The sequence below is a fragment of the Nelumbo nucifera genome, chromosome 1, assembly GCF_055504915.1.
Source record: "Nelumbo nucifera cultivar China Antique chromosome 1, China Antique-T2T, whole genome shotgun sequence".
In the NCBI taxonomy this organism is placed as follows: Eukaryota; Viridiplantae; Streptophyta; class Magnoliopsida; order Proteales; family Nelumbonaceae; genus Nelumbo; species Nelumbo nucifera.
In genome coordinates, this window is record NC_142649.1 from 56,916,150 (window position 1) to 56,929,041 (window position 12,892).

The window sequence follows — 12,892 nt, forward strand, 5'->3', positions numbered from 1 at the left end:
AGTGGCTCTGTAATTGCAGTCACCTCAAGTGCCCAACCGTCCGTGGTGTTGAAGTTCAACCAAGCCGCAGGGGTGTTATGACTTACGGACTTGTGATATCCATATCCAAGCTCTCTGCAAGAATGGTGGGTCCCAACTACCTTTAAAGAGCATACCCATTGCTGATTCCACCCCACAGCAGAGACCAGAGGGGAGAGAGAGGAGACATCAGCCATGGCTGTTGGATGACCATAAGGAGACAGTGTCTGTGTCAATACACGCATTATTAACACTGCAACAGTGTGTAAGCACAGTACAGCAGGAGTCCAAGACCGCATCAAAATGAGTTTGACGTGCCCAATTCATCTTCATGACTTCATCACCGATCGCACCCCCCCCCCCTTCAAAACCCCAAACTGCACGGATGTTACACATTGTTAAAAATACAAACTCTGTCAAAGAAGGTACAGTGGCCCATGTGAAAGGAAACATATTTCCAAGATTGAAATCAACAATGCCCACTTGAGAAAATGGCCTCCATAGCCTCTCCCCCTCTAGGGCCTGGGCCTATACCGCAGGTTACAAAATCTGTCAAATAGAGCCTCAAGTAAGATTTCTCCCAAGTCCATCCAAAATAGATAACCCCAGCATTTTGTCACAAAAAAAGTTAAAATCACAAGGATAGAAACAAGTAGTAGCTGGTGTTACATGGTTAAAGGAATCACCATCTTAATCTGATAGCTAATGCACTGTTGCATATTGTCGTAGGAAGGCAATAATTGAACTGAGAAAATCAAAGATGCTGATTAAGTAAAAGACAAAACATGTAGAGGGGAAAATGGGCCATGCTTATTCCAGAGAGAGTCATCAAGTTCCATTAGTTCCAGTATAGACAAAAGGAAGAAGAGAAAAAGAAAAAAAAAGGATAAAGAAGAAACAAAATCTGGTGATTTCCTATACCCCTTGCACCAACCTATCTGATTGAACCCTAATCCTACCTTCTTAGTTCTTTCCCTTCCCCTTCTCAAATGATCTGTTAGACAAAGGACTTTGGATTTATATTTGACTGAGGTGTAACTCATCAGCTCTGCTATGGTACAGACCATTAGACTACAGTATCTTTGACAGCCCTTTTTTTTTCCTTTTAAAATCGTTTTCCTTTTTTTACAACAGAGAAGAAAGGTGGTGGAAAATGAAACCACCACCATAAACACCACCATCTGTCAACCCCCTGCCACCCTCTTCAAAATCCTATCCACATCATGAGACCAATCGAGAAGTTGCAGGGCAAGAAACCCTAATGGAACATCAGGCACCATCTATGGCTCCACCCTTACCCATTCATACCGTCCAGGGAGAGGCATGTCATTAACAGGATCGAAGTTATACCTGCATAAATCCCATATAAAAACAAAAAAGTTTATTAGTTACTAGTCACAAAGACAAATCCTTCCTCTCAGTGACTAAATCCTAATCATAATTTCTAGAAATATATGGTATACTTTTCAGTGAATAGCCTCTGTTGCTGCTGCTCTGCACCAGCAAAGAACTCCTCCATCTCATTCGTTGTTGGGATATTTCTTCGTGTTGCACTCTGTATTCTCCGGTTGGTTGCAGTTGAATTGGCAGGCCTGGTAGTAGAACCTGGTGTTCCTATGGTGTCCGAGTCCCTTATCAAACTACAAGGTGTGGTTTCCCTGGTGCTCCTGTAAACAATTAAAGAAGAGTTAGGACAAACTACACAAAAGAATATAAGAGAAAACTGATTAGTTTGATTAGCAGAATATAGCACTTGCGGAAACCCCAAACCATGGGAAGCATCAAATAATTAGGTCATATATAGTCTGATAAAAGGAAGCAGGAATTCAGAATGATAGCGCAGAACAGAATTTCATATTAGATAAGATCATATACAGAACAGAATATGTCCTGCTAGTTTTGTCCCATTAAGTCTGATAAATGGAAGTAGCCAAAAACATGCTTCAGCCAGTACAATGGCCGCATGCACCACAGTTTATTTTGAATACAAAGTAAACAGTTTTTTTATCAATTCCAAGTACCAGATTCCTATCAAGAAGGTTCTGCAAATTTGGAGGAGAAAAGAGGAATACAATCCGAGCCAAATATAACTCTGAACATGTATCATTGTTATTGCTATCATAATTATCTTCTCCCTTTCCAACATGAATTTAGTTCAAGTATACAAACAAATCAGAACTTAAAAAAACCATTTTTCATTTATTAATCGTCTATCAAATGATCTCCAGCCCAGATCAAAAGGAAAAACTGATACCCAAAACCAAGAAAAAGCAGAACCCAAATCCTACACCAAACTATGCCAAGTTGTTATAGAAACATCAGTTTCGTTCTCTTCTTTCCATTAATGCTTTTTGAAAAAACAAATAAAAACAAGAAATCCGTTTTATCTAAACGGAAAAAACAACTCAAGACATAAATAAACCTTAAATACAGAATTTTATTGCAGAGTGTACCCCACGCTCCTGAACCAGAACCATAACTTTCCATTAAGAAACTTCTAGCTCTCAACATCAACCATAAATGTTAAATAAAGGCCATTTTATTCCTGAAATCAGCTGGAGAGGAGAGATTTCAAATAAGAGAGAAAACAAAAGTAGAAAACGACACCAGAAATACTTAGAAAAAGAGAGCAGTTTTAATTAGCAGAAGATAATTGCATCCATGTTCAGAATAAGCATTGTATAACTTCAATTCCTATATTTTAGTGGTGCCCAAGTTTCAGAAAGAAGAGAAAAAATAAAATAAAATAAGTAGAGGAAAATATTTAAACTTTTATTTATTAAGTAAAAAAGATGATAGATTTCATGAACCATGAAAAAGAACTCTTCCTAAACCCAAGTTCCAAGGGGTAAAACAAATACAAAAGAAGAAAAGGAAGCGCATGCATGGCTACACGAACAGAAATGGAAAATAAAAGGTCCCCTCAACAAGAAACAAAACTCAAGCAAATATTTTCTGCAGTTAAAGGTTTAACACATTAATCAGAAAAGGAACTATAAATTTTACAAAGACGATATATATACCTCTCTCTCAGGCAAAGCAGAAAAAAGAAGAAAATTCAAAAAAAAAAAAAGAAAAAACTTTCAGCCATGAAACCCCAAAATAAAGCGAGTTTCTTTTAAGAATCAGAACAAACAAAAGAAATCTCCTTTTCAAACCCACCTTCCACAAAAACAGAGCAGCTTTAGAGCTCCACAGCACCAAAAAATTTTAGAAAAGCAAAAAAAAAAAATGTAACTCCAGCAAACAAGCATTAAAGTAAACACAAAACCCTTCTAAAACAGACCACAGTATAAAACAGCTCAGATGAATAAACCATTTATGTATATAAACTAGACAAAACTTCTAAGCTCTAACAGCAAGCAAGAAATCACCATTAAGGGAAAAAGTACTAGAATAAAAGATTTTCAAGAGCAACCGAAGAGGAGGGAACCTCACCAGTCACCACTACATTAGCTAGAAAACACACTTCTCCAAATACCATAAACCCTGAATCGAAGACTCTATGCAGATGTATATATGGGAAAGCCCCATAATGAAACAGAAGGAAAACTGAAATTTCTCACACAAAACGATCCAAACCCACCTATCCCTTGCTTCGATGTCCAAAACATTCTCCCCGAATGAAGCTTCAACACCCACATCGTTGTTGTTCTCCGGCGTCTCCTCTTCCTTAAATTCCAACTTGGTCGCTTCCTTGGCCGAGAAGCTCTCCTCGTTCTTGGAACAACTCAACGAGACCGACCCAACAGAAGCCGAATTCACAGAGCCCAGCCTGGAACTCGTTCGCGCATTAGGGTTTTGGCTAGGATTTGGGCTAGGGCTTCCCTTGCAGCTGTCCTTGGATGCGCTCTGTTGCTTCTTGGTCTCGTGGGTGCTGGCGACGAGAAGAGGTGGCTTCTCGAGCCGTCGGCTTCGGAGCTGTAAATAAGAGGTGCCCGAGTTGGTAGTAGTCGATGGCGGGGTCGTCTTCTGGAGTCTCTGTAAGGCTAGGGTTTTAGCTCTGGTTCGAACCCCAAAAGAAGCCTGCGAGACTTCCATGACTGCGACTTCGCCTGTGATCTTAGCCTTCCTCATGTACTTCCCCATATCCACTTCCGCCTGCTTTACCAAGCTTTCATCGAGACTGATAACGGCGAGCGAGCGAGCGAAATAGGGAGGGAGAAAGGCAGAGTCGAAATGGAGGAACAAAAAGCGAGTCGGGAGGGAAAGGAAAGCACAATGCACAGGTGGAAGAGAGAGAGAGAGTTGGTTGTTGGTTAGATAGGATGGAGAGAGAGAGAGAGAGAGAGAGGAAAGGGAGCGGGGGGTGTATTTGTACCTGTAGAAGAGGAAAGGTAGGGTTGAGGAGGGGGAGGGGGCGTTTGGGGCGCTTTCTGCTTGTCAATTTCTCGTGATATTTTCATTTTCCTTCAATATCTCCAAATTTAATTTAAGGAGTTCCCATTGATTGTAACTAGGAAATAGCCTTATTGGGGTTCTATACAAATGTGATAACCTGAATGGTTGAATTTAGAGCAGTGAATAATCGCGTCGGATCACGAAATAACAAGGAAAAACACTTGGACCCGACCCAAATCCTATAGGCTCTGCAATTTTAAACCCTAAACTTATCCTATAAATTGGGTTTATTGGATATGGCACTGAATTATACTTGGCAATGAATTAGAGACCTACCGATTCTCTTGCTTTCTTGAATGGACCTCATTTGCACATTTTATTTTGTTTAATTTCATGTAACGGTGATAATGGTGATGATGATTTTAGTAAAACATAAGCAAGGTTCAAAATATCCCAAGATATTAGTTTTCATTGTATATATATATTTTCTAGGGCTGTTCATGAATCGGGTTGGGTTGGATTATTGTGGTTTTTTCAATTGATTCGATCTAATCGGGTTACTTGACATAGAAACCGAAACCGACCCAGTGTTAAGCAAAACCGACCTGGTCGGTTTGAGTCAGGTTGTGTTGGTTTGGGTGGTTTCGGTTCTAAGTTCATCCCCGTAATAAAATCTTGCTAATTTTAAAAACAGTCATAAATTGAACATCATTTTCAGCCATCTCTTATGATAAAATTTAAATGAAAAGTTAATCACAAAAGTTGTTCATTAATCACTATTCACTAATCCAAACTTTCTTGCAACCATTCAAAAACTAGGTGGCCTAATGGGCTTTGGAACTTCATGTTTGAACTAGGAACTAAGTCGGTTCAGTTTGGGTCGGTTTCGGTTTTCTTGTGTGAAAACCGAAACCGACCCGAATCATTGGTTTAAGAATTTGCACAACCCGAAACCGACCCGTGCTGATGAAAACCCGGTCGACTCGGTTTGGATTAATCGGTTTGGGCCTTCTTATGAACAGCCCTAATATTTTCTCAACTTTCTCTTTAATTTTAATCAAACTAAACACTACTTCAGGGTAAATTAGTCTTATTATTACTATTGTGATTAGGTTGGTGTCAGGTAGTTTTTAATGGATCGAATATTGGTCCAATCAAATATGAATCCATTTGTGGCCCAATTCAATGTTTGGACCATCCAATTTATTCAAATTGGTTTTAATTTAGATTGAGTCCAATTCAAGCCTGATCCATGTACACCTCTAGTGTCAGGCGAGATTTAACCTCAATGCTTTTGTTGGGGGACGGGTCTTAGGTGAATCCTGATACAATGTTTTATGTGCATGATTCTCATTTCTCTGGCATTTGGACTTAATCTTGAAACCAAGTTTGAATGATGCAGTTATGCCCCTTGGACCCAAAGTTTACAAGATAGCCCTTCCACTTCTAGGTTTAATTTGATCTTGAAACCAAGTTTTGGCAATTTAACATCATCCATGGGATGTAGATTCTCATTGAATGATTTTCCCTATATGTTCAAAATGAAATTGTACTTATTTATCTATGTTTTAGTCGATTAAATATTTCGTAGTCCATAACCAAGAGTTTGGCAAAAGTTTAGTGTCGGTTACCAAGTTGAAGCAACCCTCCTTTACGTAGGCTTGAGACCGATGATGTAAGACAAATTCACACTAGCAGAATTAATGATGAAATAATTATGTAATAAATTATTCAAAGATATTGTAATAAATCCATCTTCAACTTTGACAATTAAGGAGCTAACGGCCTCTTTAACGCGTATTTACTAAAAAATAAAAAAGCAATAAATCATTCAATTCAGCCATTTTAAATATACTACCAAACGGTGCTTAGTCCCAATGCCTATCTTAAGACAGGAGCTAACTGCCCCCTACCTTATATAATTATATAGAGCTTACTTCCTTTGTACAAAAAAAAAAATTAATTTGGAATTATATAGTTATTTATTATCTAGTGAGAAACACATACATGAACTACCTTGGTTTAATTTGTCATTTCTTACTCAAAAGATACTTGCTTGGTTAAATTTTCTGAATAGGGGAGAGAATAAAAACTCGACTAAATTGAAATAGTACATTGTACAAGCAAAGGACATGAAATACATGTAAGGATTTTACAAGGAATTAAACTGATATAGAATTGACCCATGAATGCATTGTGACAATTCACACAAAAGATTCTTCTCTCTGGTTAAAGAAAACCTTAACATCATATGAGGAAATTGTTTCACAACAGCAAAATCTATTACTTTTTGGCACATCACACTTGGTGATTGGGATGTGCCCTTGTTTGGTGCTATGGTAAATTGACATGCATAAAAACACGGGTTTGAGTCTGAGAGCAACCACTTTTGTGCAAAAAATGCCAAATCTTAGATATATAATATATCTAGGCCACCCTTGATAATCAAGACCACCTTCCATTATATCGGTACATCACACCCAGTGATAGGGAAGGGCCCTTGTTTGGTGCAATGATAAAATCTCGGCCTGACAAGCATAAAAACGTGGGTTTAAGTCTGAGAGTAGCCACTTTATGCAAAAAATTCCAAAACTTAAATATGTCTAATCCGCCCCCGATAGATAAGACCAATATTAGCACATCACACTTGATGATTAGGAGGGGCCCTTGATTAGTGCAATGGTAAAATCTCGGTTTGACAAGCATGAAAACATAAGTTCAAGTCTGAGAATAGTCACTTCAAAAATATTGCCAAATCCTAGATATCCATCTCAGATGGCCATGATAGCCAAGACCAACATTAGGTGATGGACCTTGGGCACAATTGGTAGTTGGGCCAGTGGCAGAGAATAAAGAACGAGAGTTGAAGATATAAATCATAGAATTCATATAGGGCCCACTTACCAGTCTATAGAACAAAACTTGCATCTTCACAGGCTCACCTTAGATCTCTTTCATGGAAGTGAAGCAACATGAAAATTGAAATTAAAGGTTATTTACCAGAGTGAATGAGTTAAAATAGTAACTATTTTAATATAAAATTAATTGTACAATAAATAGAATTTAAAACAAAATGTTATGGCATTTGCTAAGATAAAGAATAACAAAAAAGTCATGGGTTTTGTCAAAGGTTATTTATCCCAACATTTAATAAGTATTTTAGCTTATTTCTATAAAGTTTTGAGAAGATTTAATTGCACTAACAAAACAGAACTGAGTTAACTAGGGTTCTTCCATAAATGGTTTTACGAACTTGTTCCTCCCGCATGGAGGGATATGACTAGCTCAATTTGAAAAGCTGAACAATTTGATTATGTTAAACCACATTAAACTCATATTTTATTCAAGTAATATTAGTTATAGATAAGGTTCAAAATATATGTCCGAGGCATATCGGGTAGTATCGATAGTTTTTTTAGTTTTTTTTTCAAATCCAATTCAAAGGAACCAATTTAAGATCCTTCTGAATCGATCAAAACCCCGATACACCATCTATAGGGGCATATGTATCGACTGTTATGTATCAATATTTTGAATCTTGATAAAATTAATTATATAAAAAAAAATGATGCTTGTCTTAGATACATAGGATGGGTTTTTGGGCTGTAATTTGCGTCCATGAATTGAATACAGAGAGAGAGAGAGAGACTACCTTATTTGATAATCTAATCTACAAGTTAGTAAGTTAGGTACAGAATTTGTGATTAAAAAGTTTCCGACTGTTACCCCATTTGAATGTGAAGATCATTTACTGCCTTCCCTTGATTTCTCGCGATACGAGTGAGAGTCAGGAGTTGTGACTTGAGAACCGAAGTCATTGGATTCTCTCCCTCTTAACCGACAGGTGGAAAGTGCCTTCCTCTTTAAATTTCTCTTCTTTTGCCCACCTTTGCATTTTTTCAAGTTTCAACTCAATAAAAAAAAACCCATCTCAGTCCTTGTTTCAAAACAAATGATTCAAAAGTACAGTCTCTCTCTCTCTCTCATATTTATCTTGATTGACCTCTGGTAAATCTTCTTTGTCCTTGTGGTAATTCTTCTTCCACCAATGGATTTCCCGTTGAAATTAATTAGTTGAATGAATGAATGCCCCCTCCCTTGAAATGGAAATCCTTCTCATTCTTAGACTTTTTGGTGATTTAGTGGGATGACTTTAGAATCTATGGAGAAGTTAATTGGTGTTGGGTTGACATACATCCACATTTTAGCACCTAACAAATTCTTTTCAAACATGAAAAACACATATCAAATGAGGAACCAGCTTGCCATAACTTTTGTTCTGGACAGAAAACATGCCATTGTTTCTTGTTTTGTTCTCTTAGGCTGTGTGTCTGTGTTTGTTTTGAAAGAAAATAAGAGAGAAGCTAGCAGAAAGTTCATCAATCCAAACATAGCATTAGAGAATTTATAGCTATGAGCCTATGAAACATGATTTGGCTTGGCTGGGTCGATTCCTTAATCATCAAATGGATTTATTTCAACCATTCAACTATTTATCTTTCAGGATTTTTGCTCAGTCCAGGCAAGATTTTGCAGAAGATTTCTCCCTTAAATGACACCCCTTCAAATCAATATTCTATCCTTTCATTCCATTATTAACTAATCCCATTTTATTGAATGCATTGTATATATCTAAAACTAAGGATTTTGTATATAAGAAAGGAACACCTCTTAACAGTTCATGAAAGCTGAAACCATTCATAAAAAAGGAACAAAGAAAATAGAAAATTCACTACTGCATTTACATGTCATTCATAGTTAGACATGTTGTGCATGATGTGCCTTAGTCATGTCTCCGGCGCCACCGGCACCGGCTTATCTGGCTGTACTAAGCGGTCCAGCCACTCCCTCCTCTTAGAACCTAACATCCTTAAATCAACACTGCCACCCCAATTCTATTATTACTGATAAAGCACAACCTCAGGAACTCATCACAACATCACATGCCATGCATGACATGCCAAAGCCACCGCCACCGAGCGGTACCGATGCCGTTGGCACCGGTTTATACGGCTGCTCCCAAGCGTGGGCTCTCCGCATTCACCATTCTTCTTTGAAAACACCCTCAAACTGATATTTCCATCCCTTGATTCCATTATCACTGCCCACATCTTACCAAATGCAGTAATCTCTTTACCCCATTTCCATTTGGTAGGTAAGAGTTTGGTATGTCTACATAAGATAGATACTGCTTCCAACAATTTATCAAGGCATTACATTGCATTGCATTCATGGCTCAGCCTGCAATGCATGTATTTGTCCAAATAAGTCGCCCACGCCAAGGGCACTGATTTAGCTGGCTGTTCCTGAATGGGTTTCTCTGCACTTCTCTGTAAAAAGGTCCCACTCAAGAATTCCTCAATGTTATTGAATTTTCATATTAAATTCTTGGTTCATTGTAAAGTTCATTTTCTCATGTTTCTACCTAACAAACAGGGATGCTTTCTTTCTCTATCACAGTGGTACTTGTTTGATATATCAAGTTCTTACTGCCAAATATTTTCCTTTTCAGAATTACCCTAAATATAGTGGAACCCATTTATGTCCATAGTCTTGTTTTACTAAACCAGGAACCATTCTGTCTTGCTTTTGTTGAATTGGTAGGTCCCCTTAGATTTCAATTTTCAACCAACCTCTAGGTTTTAGGAAATATCATTTAATTCAAGTCTTTCTTGGGTTGTACTATGTACTCTTTAGATTCTACTGTCTTCACTTTAAATTAATTAACCCTCTCATGTGTCTTATGTTGGAATTATTTACATATAATTTCAGTTCTGATCCAGCAGTGTTGAAAGTAACGAAGTAATGGCAGAAAGGTTTTTTAAACCATTTTTTTCCTGTTAAAATTAGTCTAGAGATGACAATATACTGATATCAAAATGTGGAACAATGGCTGTAACTAAAGAGTGCTCTTTACTCTTCTTTCATGGCCCTATGTCCAAGGGAACTGATACCCAAAGTAGTGGAATATGCTAAGCCTCCTCTATGAGGTAGTAAACTAGGAATAAATTTCTATTCCCACTTTCAGTAGTTATGACTAAGCTTGGTATTCCTCTCTTAAGTACTTGTAAGAATTATCCTCTCTCTCTCTCTCTCTAGAGGGGTGTTCTTGGTACAAATGTAAGATTGTTTGAAAGAAAGCTTTGTCTAGTCTGGGAGAAAAACCCAAACCCTAGCTTTCTCTCTAATAAAATGTGAAAACTGAAATCATAACTAGTGGTGAAGGAAACATTCTATTGGTCACAAGACTCATAATTAATGTGAGAAATGTGCAAGATAATGGATGGGTCATTTGGCACCCCCAACCATCTTCCCCAACAAACTTAAGAAAAGAATAGCCCACACTTGAGTGGTCTAACATGTCCCAAGACATACTGCTGAAGACCAGGCAGCTTAGACAAGTCTAGATCCTATGGACAATTGACCACATTTTCTACTCAAGGCCCGCTAATGACCCTGTACTTCAGTTGGTCATTCCGCGTCCCTATCCATTTGAGAAGGTGAACCCGCAGAAGGGCAAACTCTCTGCATTGTAAATACCACTGGGGCCGGTGCATGCACCCTGCCCCTGTAAGGGCCAAAGCCACATTACATAGGCAAAAAGACGAACCGAATTTTTCATGAGTTATTCGAGTTTGGCTTGTGAAATGTTCGATTTGGCTTGATCTAAACTGAGTTTTGAACCAAGCTATATATATGTGTGTGCGTGTTATATAATATTTTTATATATTAAATAAAAAATATTTTTATATATATAATTTTTTATTTTTATAAAACATTTGGCTCACAGTCAAGCTCGAACTTATAAGCTTTTGACTCGAGCTGAACTTGAGTTCAAGTTTTCTAACTCGAATTGAGTTTGAGCCTCATACTTTATTGGCGAGCTGAGCTCGAATAACTAGATATTGGCTTGAATCCACCCCTACCCGTATCAATGACCCTCCAACCTAAGCGAGAATAAATCTCAAATCTCCACTACAATCAGCCAAAGACATTTAAGGGAGGGGCTGCTCTCATGAGTCCTCATTCTCAGACTATTTGATTAAGAATTTAACCATCATGGGATGTATTGAAAATCCCATGAGAGGAGAGTAGCCTCTAAAGGAATGATGCAGAAGATTCTCTATAGGTAGATTGGTGGTAGTACATGAACCTGCAATTGTTGGAAGAACAGCCCTCTCCATCAATCTAAAGAAGATGCCACCTAGTTAGACCCTTTCTGCAAAAAAAAAAAAAGAAAAAAGAAAAAAAAAAGCCACACATTCATGTACAAATAGTAGTGAGGACTGAGGACCCAAATGGCCTGCTTTTAGAATATGAGTCCTCTTTATATTATTGGAGTTTATAGTAGTTAGTTTGGTGAATGGTGTCAGAGGATCCTAGATTGCCTTAAACCAATTCTTTACATCAATGGCACGAGGGTCAACATTAATTTATGGCTATGCAAGTATAGTTTAATAGGAATTGTCAAACTGAAGATATGGGTCTCATGTGGCTTTTGTTGGGGGCCCAAAGGGATTTTAGCATGTTTTTGGAAAATTTGATACGTGTCTAATAAATGTTTTCTTTTTGAAAAAAATAAAATAAAATCCCATTGGCCACAATTGGGGCTTCTAAAACGGGGACTGAACTCTAAAAGGGCCTATATTACAGTCAAACCCTAAGTGAAAATGTTTCCATCAATCCATGCCTTCACCAACTTTAGTACATGAAATGATTTGAATACCTTCCCAACTAAACTAGCAAGTTATGATAGGTCGCAGGTTCAACCGCAAGCAAAAGGCAATCTTAATTCCTTAGGTTCAACCGCAGGTTATTATTTTATTTTTTTCACATTTTCATTTGAATAAATTAGGAATTCAATCTAGACATAAAGACCATTCAGCTCTTGACCCGGAGCCAAAATTTAGTCAGTGTCTGATCTGATATCTGATAAACTGGTCTAGCTAGATCAAACCAGTATCAGTCCCATTTAGAAAGCTAAACCAACTCGACCAAAATTTCTATTAACGTATTCAAGGGTGCAATCTAAGCCTGATAAGTTTAAATGAAACAGGACAAATTTTCTTTTTCTTTTCTTTCTTTTTTTTTTTCTTTTCGCACGTGAGTGGGGGTATTAAGTTTGGGTTAGGGTTAGGGCTGTAGGGGTGCCCACGAGCCACTTGAGTTCGACTCATGAAAATCTCGATTCGGCTCGATTTCAACCGATCTTCGAATTGAACTCGAGCTTAATAAAACTCGGCTTGTGAGGCTCACGAGCCTAATCGAATAGCTATATAATAATAATAATAATAATGATAAAATATAAAACTATAGAAAATAATATATATAATAAAAATATTATACATATAATATTTTTATTTTTATATAACTAATTATTAATTTTTTAAATATCAAATAAAAAATATTTTTTATATAATTTTTTTATTTTTATAAAACATTTTTCTCAAGTCGAGCTCGAGAGCTTATGAGCTTTTGACTCAAGCCAAACTCAAGCTCAAGGTTCTAGCTCAAACCGAGCTCGAGCTTATGA

General features: G+C 37.4%; 1 protein-coding gene across 1 annotated transcript; it reads right to left on the reverse strand.

The window, feature by feature from the left end:
* Positions 1 to 806: 806 nt before the first annotated feature.
* LOC104589378 (cyclin-dependent kinase inhibitor 3) lies at positions 807 to 4,243 on the reverse strand. The gene is made up of 3 exons (XM_010247681.3): positions 3,605 to 4,243; positions 1,482 to 1,685; positions 807 to 1,368 (listed from the first exon to the last, which is right to left on the reverse strand). The coding sequence occupies exons 1-3, from the start codon at positions 4,105 to 4,107 to the stop codon at positions 1,299 to 1,301; spliced, it is 777 nt and encodes a 258-aa protein (XP_010245983.1). The 5' UTR covers positions 4,108 to 4,243; the 3' UTR covers positions 807 to 1,298.
* Between the last annotated feature and the right edge of the window lie 8,649 nt (positions 4,244 to 12,892).